General features: G+C 34.2%; 2 protein-coding genes, 2 long non-coding RNA genes and 1 pseudogene across 6 annotated transcripts; 4 read left to right on the top strand and 1 right to left on the bottom strand.

Moving 5' to 3' along the window:
* Nucleotides 1-470: 470 nt before the first annotated feature.
* Nucleotides 471-4,982, top strand: LOC108455827 (lariat debranching enzyme-like; annotated as a pseudogene).
* A 655-nt stretch (nt 4,983-5,637) lies between these two features.
* Nucleotides 5,638-6,363, top strand: LOC128291726 (uncharacterized). The gene is made up of 2 exons (XR_008281547.1): nt 5,638-5,741; nt 5,848-6,363. It is a non-coding gene; the product is annotated as an uncharacterized LOC128291726 (long non-coding RNA).
* An 808-nt stretch (nt 6,364-7,171) lies between these two features.
* LOC108460875 (uncharacterized) lies at nt 7,172-7,793 on the bottom strand. The gene is made up of 2 exons (XM_053027044.1): nt 7,406-7,793; nt 7,172-7,182 (listed from the first exon to the last, which is right to left on the bottom strand). The coding sequence occupies exons 1-2, from the start codon at nt 7,791-7,793 to the stop codon at nt 7,172-7,174; spliced, it is 399 nt and encodes a 132-aa protein (XP_052883004.1).
* A 326-nt stretch (nt 7,794-8,119) lies between these two features.
* LOC128291725 (uncharacterized) lies at nt 8,120-17,128 on the top strand. Of its 3 annotated transcripts, none has more exons than XR_008281544.1 (6): nt 8,120-8,257; nt 8,427-8,502; nt 8,590-8,805; nt 9,159-9,276; nt 12,298-12,388; nt 16,763-17,128. It is a non-coding gene; the product is annotated as an uncharacterized LOC128291725 (long non-coding RNA). The 3 variants fall into 3 exon arrangements; XR_008281545.1 differs by having other exon boundaries at nt 9,154-9,276; XR_008281546.1 differs by having other exon boundaries at nt 9,147-9,276.
* A 478-nt stretch (nt 17,129-17,606) lies between these two features.
* LOC128291764 (uncharacterized) lies at nt 17,607-18,258 on the top strand. The gene is made up of 2 exons (XM_053027043.1): nt 17,607-17,723; nt 17,830-18,258. Exons 1-2 carry the CDS (start codon nt 17,607-17,609, stop codon nt 18,256-18,258), a joined length of 546 nt encoding a protein of 181 aa, XP_052883003.1.
* Nucleotides 18,259-20,954: the final 2,696 nt, after the last annotated feature.

The following is a 20,954-nucleotide window of genomic DNA, read 5'->3' as shown; positions in this document are numbered from 1 at the left end:
AATAGAAATCAGACACTCATTGCATAGGCGCGTAATGCAATAAGCCCGTAATAAGGCATTCCATTTAACCAAACATGTGTATAGGTGGGCCTACGGAATAGGGTTGTAATACCCATGCGATTACATTGAACTAAATATGGCCTTAAAGTTTACGGTTGGGCTGGTGTTTTTGGGCTTTTGTTTTAGTATATGTGGGGCTGTGGACCTCTTAAATTTTAGTTACTGAATTTTTGAGCTTACGTTATACCCATGTACTAAACTTATTTTGGGTCTTCATTTAGTTAGTTAGATGGGCCCTTAAATTTTAGTTACTGAATTTTTGAGCTATACCCTATGTACTAGACTTATTTTAGGTCTTCATTTAGCTAGTTAGATGGGCTCTTTTATTATTATTTTGTTCTCTTACTTTGGGTTTTATTGAATTTTGTTTATAAACTATTTATTTAGTTAATTTAATATCTAGTCCTATATATTTTCAAAAAATAAAATAAAATTCAAACCGTTTTCAAAATAAATAATATAAAAACTCTTTCTTCATTCATCTCTCGCACGTTCGGTTCTCCCTTTATTCTCTCCTCTTTTCTACTATTTTTCTTCTTTTTCTCTCTTTCTCCTTTATTGTCCTTTCTAACAAAGTGCTGCCGCTTCCTCCACACACTTTCCAGCGTCTTACCTCCGATCAGGCCAGCTTCCTTCTCATCATTTGAAATTTAAATCCTCAAGTATATCTATCCAATCCATTGCGCCCCATTTCTTCGAAGATTCTCTCTCACTCTCGGTCTCTTTTCAACGTTTTCCTGTCATTCTTTTTTAGCTTTGGGCATCCACAGGCCAAAAAAACACACGCTAGAGTAGGAAGAGCGTTTTCGTGAGTTTTTGTGATTTTTGAAATTCTCTGCTTCAACGGAGACTCATTTCAGGTATCAATCTCTTTTTTAGTTTCAGCTCCATGCTTTTTTACTTGTATTTCAGTGGATTTTTCTTAGGGTTTTTGGTTTTCAGCTTTAGAAATACTGTTTCGTCCCGTCTTTCAGATCTATAGATGTCGGTCTTGTTCTTTATTTTTGTTTGTTTTCTTTTTCATACTGCTAGGTGCTTGCATTAGTCAGTAAGTATTGGGTATATTTTCTTTAAAATAGTTGGAATTGTTTGAGTTCTGTTGGGTATGATTTGCAAATGGATTTTGATTGGAAGTTTTAGGTAGACCCATGGTATCTCTGTGTGTCAGCTGAATGGGAAGTTTTGTGTGATTATTGATATATCCATTTGGTGAAAATACTCTGATTTTGGTTAAAGATAGAATTATACTCATCTGTGTTACCTAGCCTTACATGAAGGGAAATTGAGTTGTAATCTTTTAAATGAATAGGTTCTAGTCTCAATCCTTAGATTAACATAATTTTAATTTGCTTATTGGTTGATGCTTTTTTACTTGTATGTCAGTGGGTATTTTTATGATTTTTTTTCTGCTTTATAAATCCTTTGTCTTTGCCTTTTCTGCTTTATATCCTTCACTGTTCTCTCATTGTCTTGACATTCATGAAAAGGGAACTGCATTTCTTTCTTTATGTCTTCATTTCCTTTTGCATATTTCTGAGATGGTCAATCCTTCTAAATGAAAATTTATGGGTATGTGATCAGGAATTAAATCACCTTGTTTTCAATATATAGGTCTCAACATATTTTGGAAAAAGAATTCGTTCAAATAACCCTAATCTCGATGGAAAGATGAAAGCTTTTTGATTGGTCAGTAATAAAATTTTATGGTCTAAAATGAAACCCATTATGTATCCAAGATTAATTTATTTTTGGTAAGGATACTCCCTTATTTGACACACCCTTTACTCTGTACATACCTCACAAATCATCTTGTAAAAGTTGACACCATGTATTTGTATAAAAAAAAGGCCGGTTGGGACTGAATTGAATAAAATGAAAAGTACACTAATTCTGAAATTGTACTGGGCGTGTGGCGTAACGACCAGCTTATTCCCATATTCTCTCCTATTTTTCCTTTATTTCTAACGTTCCTTTCTCCTTTATTAGCTACTCTTTTGATTAGTTTTATGTATGTCCAGTAGGCCCGTTCCCTCCCCTGAAATTTACGAAACCAATTACTCTACCCCTCTAAATATTTTATTTTACCGATGAAAATAAAATAAAATATTATAATATTGTTATGTTATAAACTCTCCGTTAAATCAAGATCCATTGTGATTAGCTTTTTTCTCTCTAGAAAAAGGAAAAGAAAATGTTTGAACTCATGAATCAACGGTAGCTTCTTCTGAATGAGTGAGTTGAGGTAGTGCTAGTCTTTCTTTTAAGGTATAAATTTTGATTCTTTAGAAAAATCTTGTTTTTTCTTCATCTCTTTTTATTCTGTTTGGTTTCTCTGATCGAGAAAAATCAAGGAAAATTTGTATCAAACTTGACATTAGTCCTTGTTCTTTTTAAATAATTCCTGATTCACCTGTGAGTTGGCAAATTCTTTTCATCCCGCATTTTCCCGGAAGCCAAACAGGAGACTTAAAGGTTTTTAATTTCGAAAATTTTGTTCTCTTACGGAAATATTGAAAAAATACATGTCTTTCAGTTAATCCCTTTATTCTCTCCGATTTCCCCTTAATTTTTTTCTAACATATTTTTTCCTTTACCGGCTGTGAATTTTCGTTCTTATTCTGTTCCGGCTTTATCTCTGTCATATTCCGAATCGGAATAAGCTATTCTCCGGATATCCTGCCTTTTCTTCTTCCGGTTCTGAATTTTTGGTTTCCGGTTTATGGGTTTTAGTGGCCGGTTCAGCTATTTTTTCTTGTTTGGACCGGCCAACCTGTCACACTTATTCCGCCCAGGGATATCCCACTCCAGGGATATCCCGGTTCGTTGTTATTCCATATTGGTATATCCCGGCCTGGGTGTATCCCGATTCCCCAGTATTTTTTCCTAAGTCTCTTTGCCTTTTTTGTCTTTAATTTCTCAAAAAAAAAGTAATTTAAAGAAGGTATTAATTACCATAAATGTTACCGTTGTTACTTGGGGATTTAGAAAATTAAGTTCTCTCTCCTCCGTTCATAGCTTCCCCATTTCTTCACCTATTCATCCACCTCTTTAAATTTATTTTCCTTTATTTATTTCCCCTTTTATTCTCTGTTGTTTTTCCATTCTTTGATCTCTGTTAATCCTCTCTTTCATTTTCTTTATTCTCTTTCCCTTCCTTTCTTGTCCTTTCGTAACAAACCTTAGACACTGCCGCGCCATCAACACTTTCCGGCGTCTTACCTCCGATCAAAGGTCAGTTCCCTTCCCATTATTCGAAATTTGAATCCGCAAATCCATCTCTTCTCTCCATAGCACCCAATTTATTCACCGACTCCTCTCTCTCTCTCTCTGTCTGTTTTGAATTTATTCCTCTCATTTTTTCTATTTTTGGGTCACTGAATGCCAAAAAAAAACACAGAAAGACGCTACACTAGGTTTTCTCTGCCGTTTCTGGTTTTTGTGATTTTTTGAGATTCTCTGCTTCATCGATGACTGATTTCAGGTATGAATCATTACTTGTACTTTGTCTTTGTCTTTGCCATTTCATTTTGTAAAGTCTCTAGTTTTAGTAAAGTCTCTTCTTTCCTTTCCCTTTTATCTCACTTAAGATAATGCTTTAAACTTTTTCACCTGTCTTTCTTTCTAATGTGACAGTCCAGATAGCCTACTGGTGGTCTCGTGGATTAAAAAAACTGCTTCCTGGGATATGTAGTACTCTTCCTGTCCATAAATAACTGTTTTTAGTTAGTATCTTTCTTGCCCTGTGTATACATTCATGGATTCCTTTCTATCTCTTTTGCAGGTGCAAAATCTATAATAAATAGAAGTTGAAACCGCTTATGGTATTGGAATTTTTGAAAACATTGTCTGATTTCGTCTCATTCATCTTCATTTTTTTAATGTGACAGATATTTTCTTTCGGTATCTGGTCTCCTGTCTTTCCATCCGTCCATGGCTCTTTTATTGTTAATCCTGCCGTCGCCCTTTTCATTCTTGTTTTAGTTTCAGATATATGCTTCTTTTTACTTCTATTTTCAGTGTGTTTTTGTTATGGTTTTGTGTTTTCACCTTTAGAGGATTAGAAAAAAACCTAAGGTTTTAAGTTTTTCTCAAACCCTACCACAGTATTGTGTCCAATTCAAAACGATGAAGATAGCAGTGGAAGGGTGCATGCATGGAGATCTCGACAAGGTCTACGACACCATTAAATACATTGAAACACTCGCAACATCAAAATTTACCTCCTCCTTTGTTATGGTGATTTCCAGGTTCTTTCTCTTACACTCCCACTTTCTCCATTTTTTGTTTTTATATGAAATTTTGTCACTTTCCAGATACCCAATTTTTATATGAACTTAATTTTTTTTTTTTTTTTTGCAACTTAGGCAGTCAGGAATCAAAAAGATATGGATAGCCTTAATGTGGCCCCAAAATATAGGGAGATGAAGTCATTCTGGAAATACTATTCGGGTCAGGAGGTTGCCCCAGTTCCCACGATTTTTTATCGGTGGAAATCATGAAGCTTCCAATTATTTATGGGAATTGTAAGTCACCCCATTTTCTTCATATGTTCTAGCTTGGGGATTCTGATTCTTTTATGAAAAGGCCTTGAATTTTACCTTCTGCTATTGAAATGTGTAAACTTTAGGTATTATGGGGGATGGGCAGCACCTAATATATACTTCTTGGGGTATGCTGTGGTTGTGAAGTTTGGCATTATTTGTATCGGTGGACTTTCGGGAATTTACAATACGCGTAATTATTGTTTAGGTTGGGTGTGAAGTTCTTTTACTTGTCTATTCTATGTTTATTCTGGAGTTCTTTTAATGGTGATTGTATATTTACTGCAAGCGAGTGTCAGATATGTTATATTGATTCTTATTTAGGGTGGAGAGTCGAAGCTTTGAAACTGCAATGAATTAGCTTTTCCTTGAGCAGGACACCATGAAAGGCCAGCCTATAATGACAATACTATCAGGTCTGTGTATCATGTTTGGGAGTACGATGTTCACAAGCTCATGCACCTAGAGGAACTGATTGATATTTTCCTTTCACACGATTGGCCGCTCAGCATCACTGATTATGGGAACTGGTAACAACTTGTTTGCTACAAAAAAACATTTCAAAGATGAGGTAATTATATTCAATTGGTGGAAATGGACATATGTGATAGAATGAAAATCTTCATATCAAGCGTATTCAGTTTTCTTGTTGACCATTCCTGGTTGCTTGTTGGTTGAAACATATTTCCTAGATCCAGTAAGGAACTCTTGTAAGCAAACCTGCTGCTCAGCTGCTTGAAAAACTCAGACCATCGTATTGGTTTTCAGCTCACTTGCACTGCAAATTCACCGCTTTGTTGAACATGAAGAGGGTGGTCGAGTGACAAAATTTCTTGCACTCGATAAATGCCTTCCAGGGCGCAGTTCTTGCAGGTATCTATCATATGTTCTGACCATTTCATTTAGGTTCTTTCTTTTGGTCTTTGCTGGAAGCTAATAAATGAATTCTGGCTTTCTCTGATCTTTTTGATTGTTGATATTGATCTGATCTAGGACCTTATGAGGTTCAGTACGATGAAGAATGGCTGGCAATAACTGTGTCTTTCCTTTGATCTTCCGATGTGGAGACTTTGGGTGTGTGTATATATGACATTTTTGTTTTGACCATGACACTCATCTCGCTCTTTCTTTCTTTCTTGGGTGGGGTGGACTAATATTTTATTTGAAAATGTGCAATTTTCTATTTTTGCAAGTACTATTACTCTACAAGAACTTGTGCGCCGACAACTGCTGTTCTAATATGTAGGAGAACAAAGCTCGACATGCAAGCTCGTCGTCAATGGGTTAAGAGCAGGATGGAAGACAGAGGAGCCAAACCTTGTGAATTTTCTCAAACAGCTCCACCTCACAAACCCTCTGATTCAGTTGCAAACACTACTTTTTCTGGTAAATAATATGGTGATATTTTGATGCTTTTCCTTCTTTGAGGTGCTAATAGTATCTCCATTAATGGTTCTATCTTTTGGATTTAAGAAACTTACCATACATGTTTGCGTATTTATACCATTTATCACTATAATGGTTAGGCATCTCGATATTACTGTCACAGTGGTTATGAAACACTATGCTTCATTTTTTGTCTTCTTTTAGCACAATTAATTGTTGGTTAGCGAATGCATTCTTTTTTATTTAGATTTGCAACTAGAATAATCATGACTTTTGCAATTTGTTTTTGCTCGATTTCTATTTATACTCTAAATCTAGTGGTATTGGATGAATTTTTCATAGGTTTGAATCATAATTGTGATGTGTAATTTAGAAACTCGAGTTAAAAGTGTGTACATTAATTGTAAAATTACCTAAAATAATAATAACTTTATCATGATTCAATTTATAAAAAAACACATAAAATAAAAATTGAAAACCAAGATGATAGTAATCTAATTAAGTTTATTAAGCAAGCAAATAATATTTTCATGTGCGGATTCAATCTTAGTTCTATTGGTATAGCCATGATGTAGGAGGACGTAGATGCGTTAAAACACATTATCTTCCCATTTATAGGTTGAGGAAGGGCTATAGGTAGTTTTAGGTATTGTGTAAAAAAAAAACAGATATGATCGGAACCTGTAATGTGATTGTTCAAAATAAATATTTTCACGGATAAGTTATTTTTTTCTTTTGCGTGATTTAGATAGTAAAAACTTTAAATTGTTTCCAAATAAAATAATTTTATTATTATATTTGAAAAAGGAAAATACATCACTAAAAATAAGGACTGATTTTTGTATCAACATATTGACATTAAATCTTTTGTGGATCTAGAAATTTCTTAAGAAATATAAGAAAAAACAATACAAAGCGTATAAAATTTCTTTTATTCAATGCAAAATCACTTTTAAGATTCTCTTAAATATATTATTGAGCAATATTAATACCGAAATTATCAACTTTATGATAAAAATATGAATAAATAAATAAAATTATATAAAACAATGCGTGGGTTTGGATGAATGATTGGGTGCGTGCATTAGGTATTGTACATTTAGTTTACTTTTTGACTATGCTAAATATCTAGTCTTACAACAACCGTTACTTTTACATTAATTGCAGTTAAACCCACCACCAATCTAAACCCACCCTATATAAACAAAGATGTAAAGCTATAATAATGCAGTTAAAGGTATAAAAAAAACTAGCTTTCATTTATATATGATCATATATATAGATCTATATTGTTCATAAAATAATTAAAAACTAAGCAGATTAATTTTATAAGGTAAAATAATAACCATAGACATACCTTCAATGATGAATAGAAAATATTTAATAGTCTAAGTCATGACCATGACTAAAATTAAAACCTTCAACACCTGGATTGAAATCCTCGTACCCTCCGGTGTCTCCGACGGCAAAGCCACTGTTTTGGACGGCGAAACTGTTGCCCATACCATCAGGATTAGCCACCGTCATGGCAGTCGACATGGCAAAAACATCTTCCAACAATGCACTAGCCCTATTAGCCACATTATTCCTTAACTCCTCCAAGGCTTTAGCATAAGCTTCAAGTTCCTCAATTCCCATATTATTATCAATAGGGTCATCCCACCAAAACAGTCCCTTCATTTTTCTCTCTTCCTTTTCCTTTTGGATCTCTTTGCTTCTCTTTTTTTCTTCCTCAAGTTTCTCCAATGTCTCTCGGATCTCCTCGTTGAACTCTTCGAGACATGGAGCAATGTCGTCACCAGACATCATCAAACCATCATCATGGTTAGGGTTTTTGCTAAGGTAACTCTCCAATTTCGTGTCGATATCGGGGTGACCAAAGCAAAACGGTTTTCCTTTGGGAGAGAACACGAAAATTGAACTGTGTCTTTCCTTTGACCTTCCGACGTGGAGACTTTGGGTGTGTGTATATACGACATTTTTGTTTTGACCTTGCTACTCATCTCACTCTCTCTCTCTCTTGGGTGGGGTGGACTAATGTTTTATTTGGAAATGTGCAATTTTCTATTTTTGCAAGTACTATTACTCTACAAGAACTAGTGAGCCGACAAATGCTGTTCTAATATGTAGGAGAACACAGCTCGACATGCAAGATTGTCGCCAATGGGTTAAGAGCAGGATGGAAGACAGAGGAGCCAAACCTTGTGAATTTTCTCAAACAGCTCCACCTCACAAACCCTCTGATTCAGTTTCAAACACCACTTTTTCTGGTAAATAATATGGTGATATTTTGATGCTTTTCCTTCTTTGAGGTGCTAATAGTATCTCCATTAATGTTTCTATCTGTTGGATTTAAGAAACTCACCATATTGCGACAAGAGTCTGTCGATGATCAATGGGTCAATGAATTCTCAAAGTTGCATGTTGATGACTGGGCAGAAGAATTTGGTCGTCAAGTAGATGAGGGGGCTTTGGGAGATAGTTTGTCTGATAACTGGGCAAATTCATATGATGAGTAAGTCTAGTAGCCTTGAAGTTCACTTTATAACCTCTCTTAATTCTACATGAATGTTTTGGATGTGAAAACTTGTAGGTTCCTCAGCGGTCGGACCCTTCAAGGGGTGTCTTTGCATTTTCTGATATGAATCCATATGTTGGTCATCAAAAACCTTTAAAAGAAGGTCAAGAGCTATTGAGGAAAGGACTTTTGAGTGAAGCAGTGCTTGCCCTAGAGGCTGAAATTATGAAAAATCCTGAGAATGCTGAAGGTTGGAGATTTCTAGGAATAACCCATGCTGAAAATGATGATGACCAGCAGGTAATCCACTTTGCTCTAGTTTGTCAGAGTTGGATAGTTCGTGTGTATTCTTACACCAAAAGACAATGTTTTTGTGTTCTTTAATACTACAAGAATTTGTATTAAGAGATGTGACTGATTGTCTAGCTTAGCCATCTGTTCAGCATCTTTGGTTATGATTCTTTGCCTGGCAAGGTTGACCATTTACCTTTCTATTCCAGCTAAATCTAAATCATTTTTAATCTTGTCTAATGCCCTGTTAAAATAAGAGAGCTAAGGGGTTTTACCTATGTTTTCTAGCTGAAGTTGGCCTTTACTTTGTGGTTCCAAAATGGCCAAATTTAAAAACTAATGCAAGTTAGTGAATAGTGCAGGAATCCACGGTGTGAATTGAGGGTCCATCGATAGTGCTGTAACAACTAGTGTAAAGCCAGAGTCCACTGACAATGCAGTGACCCCCAATGTCAAGCCAGAATCACCTGGGAAGATCCAGTAAGTACTTTGTTCATTAACTTAAAGTTTTCTGGTGATCTAAAAATTTGAAAGTTGTGTTTGATGTTTATCTTTAGATATATGCTTATTTGAAGTTTTTTAGAAGATTTAATAGGAAAGTCGTCTTTTAATGTTTCATTTTCCTGGTGAATTGTCTGCTTTAACATTTGAATCTCTTTCATGTTCCCTTTTCTTATGTGCCTATGTTACGAGCTTCAATATCTAGTAACATTTTTGTAAGAACCTTCATAAAGGCTTTTAACAGCTACCATTTCAGACAACACTCGCAAAAGCAAACAAAGGACAAAGACATTTCAGAACCAATATGTCCAATTAAAACATCAGTAGCACACGTCAACCAAAACTCAAACACCAAGTAAGAACAGACAGCACCAGGACATGGAAATACCAATAATCGCACAGAGAACTCAATAAAAAAGAACAAATATTACCCTCAAGCCATGCAAATACTTCCCTTTAAATGCCAACCTTACCTAATACCTCTGCTATCTCATTTCCCTGAAACATTTAACCAGCTGACTGATCCAATTAATGAACCTAATAATATTTCAAGGCATAAGGCCACTTCCACGTTCATTCCTAATAAAACATAATTTTATTTGCTTATTAGTTGATGGTTTCATGAGGCTGAAAAAAAAAGATTTATAAAGCTTATTAGGTAAGGTTGGCATTTGAAGGGAAGTATTTTCATGGCTTGATGGTGATATTTGTTCTGTTTTATTGAGTTCTCTGTGCGATCATTGGTATTTCCATGTCCTGGCGCTGTCTGTTCCTTACTTGGTGTTTGAGTTTTGGTTGAGTTGTGCTACTGATGTTTTAATTCTACATATTGGTTCGGAAATGTCTGTCCTTTGTTTGCCTTTGTGAGTGTTGTTAGTTATTAGTGAAAGTTGTCTTAACAAAAAAAGAAGATACCAGGGTTTTTCATGTTCAAGTAAGAGTTAGAAAGAATGCAATTGGCTTTATAATTGTTAATGGAAAGAGGTTATGACTTCCAAGAGAAGTTAAGTGGACCACGTGTAAAATTTTAGATAATTTTGATGATGAAAACTGGTGAAGGCCACTCTTTGATTTATTAGAGTTTAAGTAGCTTTCAGGACTGCTAGCTGAAACTTTGGAAGATCCATTCCAAATTGAACAAATGAAAATGTTGTTGGCATTACCAAAATCAGGAATATGTCCGCAGATGCGCAACTAAAATTAGAGACCTAATGTACAAAGCTTGATTAGGTGAGCTGAATCAGGTAGAGATATTGTATGTAACAAAGCTTGATTATGTGGTTTGAATTAGGTAAAGATATTGTATGTAACTGTATTGAAGCTGTCGAGGTTGTGTGGATTAGCAGCTAGGGATTGTTTGGTATGATGTTTTGAAGTTGATGTATGTGATTTTTGCTGTTTATTGCTGCCTTAATGAAAAATCCTTATTATTTTATTTCTTTCGTAACAAAGAAATATCAGTACACACTGTTGCACAGAAGAAAATTTTAATTAGCTTTGAATTTTGCTTCCATTGGCCGAAAGCTTTAAAGCTATCACTTCTGGTAAAGATTTTACAATAAGCCTTTTTATTTTATTAGCCAAACACTTTGTCCATTTCTAATACCGACCAACCTTCTCAATTTGTCTCTCCTTTCTCAAACGTGTTATGCATCTTCTCCTGTAATGTGATACATCTCTGCTCTTTACAATGACACCTTTCCTGGTTCATTTCATCTTTCTGACACATGTACTTAGCATCTTTTTGGTATCTTCATTTTTCTTTTTTCCCCCCTTTTTTAGTGAAGAGATAAATGACTTTCTAGGAAAAGATATTTTATTGGTAACAAAAGAAATATGGCCTTAATTGTTCTTTTCTTCAAATGTTATTATTGATGATAAATGATGGTATGAATTATTTTAGCATCTTAGTATTCAATGTATACATTTTTTGTTTTATCCATTTTATAAGTAAATACATATAATCGATATTTTAGTCTCTGCACAGTATTTCATTGATTTTTCTTAGATGAAATTTGGAGATGCTAGAACATAACTTAAGCTCTTTGGTATATTTTACAAATATTTTTATAGAATTGTGGTTAATTCCATATGGACCTGGATGAGAAGGTCATCAACAGTTTGTTATCATACTAAGTCTTGGAGTCTTCAGGAACTACTTAATTTGGAACTATCAAGTAAATCTTATCTTCTTTCATTTGTTCATATTTTTGTAACTTTCTTTTTCATTTTAGTCTGTTGCTTACAATTATGTAGCAATTGGAAAGTTTCCTTGAGTTTGAATAATCTTTGATAGACTTTTGTGTCAGTTTTGAGTTAGGGTTTTTAATTTTTTCTAGTCAATTTGGTTGGATTGGATTTGGTTGATCTCCAAATATGGATCAATGTTTTCTCATGTTAATTTGCTATGAAATAGCCTTTAGTTTTGCGTTAGGCTCGAGGTTAGGCCCTTTCATTTCTCTGTAGCTTCTAGTAAGGGTGGCTTGGGCTTTTGGTATGTTGAGCAGTTAAATAGGTGACAATCAAAGATAATGTGTTGTCCTTTCTGTTAACACTAGCTGATATCTGATATTTGATCAACATTAAGTGAAACATGATAACAAAATATCAAACTTCTTAATTAGAGAAGCATGAAAATCTTCAGCTATGATTATAGTTTTTGTTTGCAAAACTATAATCTGAGGTTGAAATTTTTAGCTTTTTAACCTCTTAGTTTGATTTCTATTTGTGAATGCTAATTTTTAGCTTTTTAACCTATTAGTTTGATTTCTATTTGCGAATGTTAATTTATGTTATTGTTTTCTGTATGAATCATGCATTAACCTCGTCAGTTGCATGTGCGAATGACCTAGTTTTATTTATCTGTTTGGGGTAGGTTCACATGAATATATTCTTGCTGTTTCTTTAGGTTAATATGTTAATTCTTTTCTGCTAGGTTTAAGTTTATTTGACATTCATTTGCGCTAACATTATGTTTGTTTGCCTTTTTTTTGTTTGTAGGTCTTAGCTTTTAGGGACATAGCTCCCCGGGGCTCCTACGCACATTTCAATTATTCCAAAATCAAAGGATGGCCTAACTGGTTTGTCTAAGGTACAATTTTTTTGTCCTCATGCTAACTGAGCAGTAAACATTTATGCCCTCTATCATGGAGGAAACTACAATTATGGCTGGGTATTAATTTGGAAAAAAAGTATGGAGTATTGTTAAAAGAATGCTGCAGATTTATTTTATGGGTATCCGTTTGTATCCATTTGATTCGATTGACTTTTGCTTGTGCCGAATGATGAAAAATTATCATGTCCGGTTCCTTTGGGGGATGGATCTAGAAAAATTCAGCTATCCTAATAACAAAAAAACCTGAGTTGAACGATCCTGTATTAAGAGTTAAATTAGCTAAAGGTATGGGTCATAATTATTATGGGGAACCCGCATGGCCCAATGATCTTTTATATATTTTTCCAGTAGTAATTCTCGGTACTATTGCTTGTAACGTGGGCTTAGCGGTTCTAGAACCTTCAATGATTGGTGAAGTTTTGTCAATTTGATTTGCCTTTTGAGTTTTGCTCACACTTGATGCTGTATAAGGAAAAGAAAGAGAAGGAAAATAGGAGTGAAATTAAATGGAAATTGTATCGAGAAATTCTGGTGGTAAAGACTAAAAGAGTCTTAGTGGTTATAAGAAGGTGGGGAACTGAAAGAACATCAATGCTGAGGAAAACCTTAAAACTTGATATGCAAGTATTTATAGGTATAGGCCATAAATCCATGAGATAAATTGAATAAATATATCCGTACAGTGAAAAACCCTAATAAAAGCTTAAAGCAATATCCATTATTCATCCTTGTTGGAAGAAATTGTCTTTAGAGTTAAATTGCATATATCCCTCCTTCCTTGTGTCAAAATAGATGACCTTCCCAATGAACCATTGTAAAAGTTATAAAAGCCATTCAAAACCATTGTAAAAGGGGGCGGGTTCTTTTTTGGAGATTAATCAAATATCAAAGCAAAAGAGGTTTCTTTGTCTATTCATGTTTTAAGTTCTTTGTTTATTTATTGTTTTCTTTTCAATTTTATTTTGTTTTCTTATACGAAAGTAAAAATAAAAGAAAGAAGTTTACCCATTTTAGAATTACCGAAAAAGGTTTTTTTGAGGTTCGGCTGTCGTGTACGGTGGCGCCGACGTAAGCCCGTGGGGGTCCGGTGACCGGAGTGAGGCCGGACCGATGGCCGGATTTAGAAGAGAGAGGGAGAGTGTTATTTTTAATATTGTTATTATTATATATTATTATTATTATTATATTTATTTTATTACTGTTACTATTATTTTATATACATTTATTATCATTATTAATTTATTATTATTAGAAACATTTTATTATTTTTATTATTTTTATATTATTATTTTTATTAATATATTATTATTATTATCGCCTTCTATTTTGTTGTTGTTATTATTTTACTCGTTATTACTATGTTTATGGTTATTGTAGCATTATTCTATTATTACTATTATTATAGTTAATTAATTCTATATTTTCATTACCCTATATATTTTCTTTTTAAATTTGTTTTATCCTCCATATGCATATATATTATTGTTTTCACTTTTTTTGTATAGATCCTTTCTTTATCTATGTATATATATATTATATTTTCATATAGACAATTTATTTCTTTTGAAGATCCCATTTTAAAATTATACTGCTTATTTTGACTATTTTCTTATTATTAATATGTGTATTGTAGGAACCCTTCTTCCTATTTTCTTCTGTTTTATATATTTATATAATTGTTTTTATTTCTTTTGTTTGCACTATTATTAACATGTTACCACTACCATTTTATTATTTGTCATTAAATCTTTTTTTTCCACTATGTTTTATTGTTAATATGCATCGCTCAGCTTATTATTGTAATGTTATTTGCATGTGACATACCATTATTTTTGTTTTTTTAAATTTTAATTGCCCAAATTCATTTATTCACAGATTTATTCTCAATTGTTTTTAAAATAAAGGCAATGTTCGGTATTTAAAGAATTCAAAGGATCGTGCCCTAACGTACTGGGCTTCGCTTTATTTGTTTGTTTTGAATATTCGAATATCCTCTTAAGGCTAAAACGCACGTTCTAAAGGCAAGCTCACAATTGAGGGTCAAAAATGTTGTGTTCTAACGTACTGGATATAATATTTTACCTTGAGGTGAGATGGTCTTTAATATACATTTGACTTATCTAAATGTTTTAAAAGCCAATAAAAGGAGGATCGCGTTTTGAACTCTGTCCAAATCTTTAATTCTCGACATTAAGACACTAAATAATCAATCAAGTACCAATTTTGTGCGTGTCGAGGGTGCTAATCCTTCCTCGTACGTAATTGACTTTCGAACCAGTTTTCTATTTTTGCAGACCAAAATCGTCGTTTTGAAAAATTTATTTATTTATTAAAAACGATCGTGTTTTGAGGTGATCCAATCACACCCTATTAAAAACGATTGGTGGCGACTCCCAACTTTTCGTTTTCAAAAGTCGATTTTCCGTTTTCAAATAAAAATGGTTTTGATAGTTCTGTTTATTCTTTTCGTTTGTTTACTGTGTAATTTTGTCAGAGATTTTGATTTTCAGCTTTAGAGAAAGTCTATTTCTTTCAGAATTTGAAACTCCAGGAACATCGGACAAGGCATGGCACCCTTTTTCAGACATGGCCATTGGTTTCAAAATGGTAGCTAGATCTAGATCTATGGTACATGCCCACTGCCGAGAGTTTATTTGGTAGTTTTTCTGGATAACATTTCTTTTTAATTCGTTGTGAGTTGTGACATTCTGTTTCTTAGTTTTCTCAAAAAGTCTGTAATTTAGTTTTAAAAAAATAATAATAATAATCTAATTGGGATGGTTGTTGATATTGATAAGAATTGGAGAATTTCAACCGACTTGCTAATTGCAAAGGTTTTTGTCGATTTGGGTTTCTTGATCACATACGATGGAGATTGTCATGATTCGTGTATGCATGTATGTTTTCTTTTTCGTACTGCTAGGTGCTTTTTTCTTTAAAATAGTTGGGATTGTCTGAGTTCTGTTGGGTATGATTTGCAAATGGATTTTGATTGGAAGTTTTAGGTAGACCCCTGGTATCTCTGTATATTAGCTGAATAGGTTCTTTTAAGTGAATAGCCTACTCCGGGTATATCCCACTTCTATGCTATCTCCGTTCACAAATATTAGTGCCTAGTTTGATAGTTTTAGTGTCCGGTTCAGCTTTTTTTCTTATTTGGACCGGACTACTTGTTGTACTTATTCATGGCAGGTATATCCCATTCTAGGGATATCCTAAGGTTGGATATCCCGGTTTGTCACTATCCCGGTTTGGGGTTTTTAAAAAATTTAATATGCACGGGCTGAGTTTTTACAAAAATTTTAGATTATTTTTTGGGTTGAGCCTGTATCAACCTTACCTTTCAAACCTACCCAATAAAAACTCCCCCATGATTATTAATGCATTAAATTCTGTAGTATATTCATTCAAACTAGGCTAGCTATTTGAGTATTTTATTTATCTTATGGAGGGAGATCGAAGGCCCTGAAGAATATCTCCACAAAACGGACTACCTGTCACTCTTATTCCAGGCAGGGATATCCCATTCCAGAGATATCTCGGTATTGGAATATCCAAGAGAGGGATATCCTGGCTTGGTTATATCCCATTTGAAGGATATCCAGACGTTGGTTTAGGGTTTTCTTAAAGTATTGGGTTATTATTAATATGCAAAAACACATAAAACCATCAGGACTTAAGCAAAACAAAAGCTTGGAAAAATAGGCTTAATTTTATCTGGGTCTAAGCACATCATGATTGTAATATTTAAGAAAATGTTGTATCTTCAATTCATAAAAATTGAATATAACTTTTCTAAAGGCCAAACCTTGTTATGCTCTTTTCAAGATAGATGAATAGCAGAGGGGTTTCCTTAACAATTTTTTTGATTAATAAATATATTATTTATAAAAAATAGATTTCAAATCTGAAAGGTTAAGTTTACCTTAAGGAAAATATCATCTATTTATCAAGTCTGATCTAATTTAATATGCGGATAACTCTAATCATCAATCAAATAATATAATTCAATTTAAAATTTATAAATAGTAAATTTAAATCACTTGTTTTTAAATAGACAGTTATATCCATTTCTCTTTATAGTACAAAATTTTAGGTTATATTCTCTTTGAATATGTGTTGAACATGGCTTTAGGGAAATGAAGGGGCTGAGTAAGAAAACATAGCATGTCATTTTATGAATGCTAATGATGATTACATTCATGTAAACGGAACGATGACTAGGAACTGTAGAGAGGTTTATTGACAGCCCAACTATTTGGTTTTTCCATGTAGAAAAAACTTAAATTGCAGTTGCATTTTACCTGTGCTGTCTGTTCCCCAATAATGAACTGGTCCTGCTGAAAACAGGAAATTCTGGAGGCTCCCGAGAAAGCTGAGTCTCATATTTGGACATTTTGGACACTCGAAGAAGCACAAGCTTATTGGAAGCAAGAATTGGACATTTAAATGGTCGAGAATCGAAATAATCGAAATAGACTTTAATTAAGCTGCATGTTGCAGACTTGCAGCTGAGTTTTCTTGTTTTTTTCCCCTTTAAGTTCCAGTTGTTACCTTTTAACTATTACAATAAATCAATAAATTAGTGCAACAGAGAGTAGAGGTTCTTTTGTTTGTGTTAAGAGCTGTCTATATAAAGGGCTGTGTTTTTTATTTTTGTTTAATTTGTTTTCACTAGCGGTCTTGCTAAGGGTAATAGATGAGAATTTTTTGGAATTTTGAGGAATGCTGATTGTATTTAAGAGGATGGATTCTAAGGAATGAACGTGGAAGTGGCCTCATGCCTTGAAATTATTAGGTTCATTAATTGGTCAGTCAGCTGGTCAAATGTTTTCAGGGAAATGAGATAGCAGATGTATTAGGTATGGTAGGCATTTGAAGGGAAGTATTTTCATGGCTTGATGGTGATATTTGTTCTTTTTTATTTAGTTCTCTGTGCGATCATTGGTATTTCCAAGTCCTGGCGCTGTCTGTTCTTGGTGTTTGAGTTTTGGTTGACTTGTGCTACTGATGTTTTAATTCTACATATTGGTTCTGAAATGTTTTGTCCTTTGTTTGCTTTTGTGAGTGTTGTCAGTTATTAGTGAAAGTTGTCTTAACAAAAAAAGAAGATACCAGGGCTTTTCATGTTCAAGTAAGAATTAGAAAGAATGCAACTGGCTCGAGAAAGTGACCTTTAGAAACTACAAATATAATGGGTATCTCCATTGACAATGGTGATGCTCTTTTCCTATTTATATACATGTATATATTAATGAACGCGGGTCTTCCTGGCATTCTAGGTGATAGTTTATTCTTAATGGAACTTTGGGTATGTGGTAAATATTTTCGTTTTGGGGAGTTTTGGTGCAGAAATTGCATATTCGTCCAACATCATCTGTGTGTCTTCAATTGAATGTGTTTTCCGTCTTTTAAAGATATTGCTTATTGATTCCTCGATGAAGATACCGTTCAATCGCTGCATTAGAGATGGAGATTTTTTTATTGTATATGAGAGGCATGATACCATGAAAGCTGTTAAAGTGTGCGAGAATTCGGTTCTTCAAATTCGTTTCGGTGTATTTAAACATTCAGATTGGATCGGGAAGCCATTTGGTTCCATAATTTTCAGCAACAGAGGTGGGTTCGTTTACGTATTGGCTTCGACACCGGAGTTATGGACTTTGGTTCTAAGTCATAGGACTCAGATTCTTTATATTGCGGATATTAGCTTTGTGATTATGTACTTGGAAGTAGTTCAGGGTTGTTTGGTTCTTGAATCCGGGACTGGTAGTGGCTCATTAACAACATCGTTTGCAAGGGCTGTGGCGCCAACAGGACATGTGTATACCTTTGATTTCCATTAACAGATGGCTGCCTCAGCTAGGTAAGCCTTAGTGTTTATTGTTTGCAAAAGTGCATTGTGATGAAATATGATATAGTAATTCCTTTGGTTAAACTTGAATACTGGGTTATCTTTAGTTGATGTCTTCATAGATCTACATTTTGTTGCCGTGATTATTCATTCTCTAATTGTCTCGGTTTACAGATCTTTATTAGTTTCATTAGTGAGTGCATTGTTATGAAATTTTGGTTTCAAAGATTGTTATGAAATATGATTTTAGAAACTGCTTAGGTTGAGCTTGAATTCTAGGTAGATTTAAGAAGTCTGTTCAGGAAGATGTATTCTTTGAAATACGACATTCTGTTGCTGTCATGCTTCGTAGTCTCAAAATTATCTCGGTTTTGTGGAACCTTGCGTAGGACTCATTTATGATGCATATTTTGTCCCATTATATGGTTTCCGTTTGTCTAAATGATAATAGAAAGATCCAAGGATGGTTGTTTATTTTTCTTTGATTCTTCTGTGTTGGTTCGTGAAAGAAGGAATGTTTTATAATTTTTCACTCTTTCAACTGAGAAGACTTCGAGAGGACTGGAATAAGCACTTTAGTTACCATGGGAGTCCGAGATATTCAGGGTGAGGTATTTCCCGATCAGTTTTATGGGTTGGCTGACTCCGTATTTCTGGACCTACTGGAACCTTGGCTAGCCATTCCTTCAGCTTGAAACATGTTGAAACAAGATGGAACTCTGTGTTCCTTCTCACCGTGCATCGAACAAGTGCAACGTTCATGTGAAACTCTTAGATCTGAGGTTACAGGTAACATATTAGAATTAAGTTATCCAAACTTTTTCAAGCAGTTTTCATTTAGTTAGTCCTTTTATTATTATTTCGTTTTCTTGCTTTGGGTTTTATTCAGTTTTATGTACATACTGCTTATTTAGTTATTTTAATATCCAGTCCGAAATTTTTTCAAAACATAAAACAAAATTCAAACCGTTTTCAAAATAAATAATATAAAAACTCTTTCTTAATTCATCTCTCTCACGTTCGGTTCTCCCTTTATTCCCTTCCCTTTTCTCCATCTTTCTACTATTTTTCTTTTTTTCTCTTTTCCTCCTTTGTTGTCCTTTCTAACAAACCACTGCCGCTGCCTCCACACACTTTCCAGCGTCTTACCTCCGATGAGGCCAGCTTCCTTCCCATCATTCGAAATTTAAATCCTCAAATATATCTATCCAATCCATTGCTCCCCATTTCTTCGGCGGTTCTCTCTCACTCTCGGTCTCTTTTCGAAGTTTTCCTGTCATTCTTTTTTAGCTTTGGGTATCCACAGGCCAAAAAAACACATGCTATTGTAGGAAGAGAGTTTTCGTGAGAGAGAAACCCTATGTTTTCTTTGGCGTTTCTGGTTTTTGTGATTTTTGAAATTCGCTGCTTCAACGGAGACTCATTTTAGGTATTAATCTCTTTTTTAGTTTCAGCTCCATGCTTTTAGACTTGTATTTCAGTGGGTTTTGCTTATGGTTTTTGATTTTTAGCTTTAGAAATCACTGTCACGTTCCGTCTTTCAAATCTATAGATGTCGGTCTTGTTCTTCATTTTTGTTTGTTTATCGTCTAGTATATGTTCTTTATTTTTGGATTGTTTGTTTCCCTCTGGTTAATATTATAGCTTTTGTGTTATTTTCTATTTCTTTTAAATCTTCGCTTAAACACTAATTAAAACATACCGAGTTTTTAAATATTTTCAGAACAACGTTTTAGTAAGTACTGTGTTGTTGGGCTTAGCTTTGCATCGGAACAGATTTTTCTAGTGTCTTGTTCTAGTTAATTTTCATTCTTATTCTGCCTCAGGGAGACCCCCATCATATCCCATTTCGGAATAAGCTATTCCTAGAATATTCCCATCATTTCCTGTCCCGGTTCAGTATTTTTAGTGTCATTATCTGTTTTGCAGGTGCAAAAATCGTGAAGCTTCCAATTATTTATGGGAATTGTAAGTCACCCCTTTTCTTCATATGTTCTTGCTTGGGGATTTTGATTCTTTTATGAAAAGGCCTTGAATTTTACCTTCTGCGATTGAAATGTGTGAACTTTAGGTATTATGGGGGATGGGCAGCACCTAATATATACTTCTTGGGGTATGCTGTGGTTGTGAAGTTTGGCAATATCCGTATCGGTGGACTTTCCAGAATTTACAATGCGCGTAATTATTGTTTAGGTTCGGTATGAAGTTCTTTTACTTGTCTATTCTATGTTTATTCTGAAGTTCTTTTAATGGTGATTGTTTATTTACTGCAAGCGAGTGCCAGATATCTTATATTGATTCTTATTTAGGAGCAGGACACCATGAAAGGCCACCTTATAATGACAATACTATCAGGTCTGTGTATCATGTCCGGGAATACGATGTTCACAAGCTTATGCACCTAGAGGAACTGATGGATATTTTCCTTTCACACGATTGGCCGCTCAGCATCACTGATTATGGGAACTGGCTACGACTTGTTGGCTGCAAAAAACATTTCAAAGATGAGGTAATTATATTCAATTGGTGGAAATGCATATATGTGACAGAATTAAAATCTTCATATCAAGCGTATTCAGTTTTCTTGTTGACCATTCCTGGTTGCTTGTTGGTTGAAACATATTTTCCTAGATCCAGCAAGGAACTCTTGGAAGCAAACCTGCTTCTCAGCTGCTCGAAAAACTCAAA

The sequence above is a fragment of the Gossypium arboreum genome, chromosome 4 (assembly GCF_025698485.1).
Source record: "Gossypium arboreum isolate Shixiya-1 chromosome 4, ASM2569848v2, whole genome shotgun sequence".
NCBI lineage: Eukaryota > Viridiplantae > Streptophyta > Magnoliopsida > Malvales > Malvaceae > Gossypium > Gossypium arboreum.
This window is presented reverse-complemented; position numbering and strand designations above follow the sequence as displayed.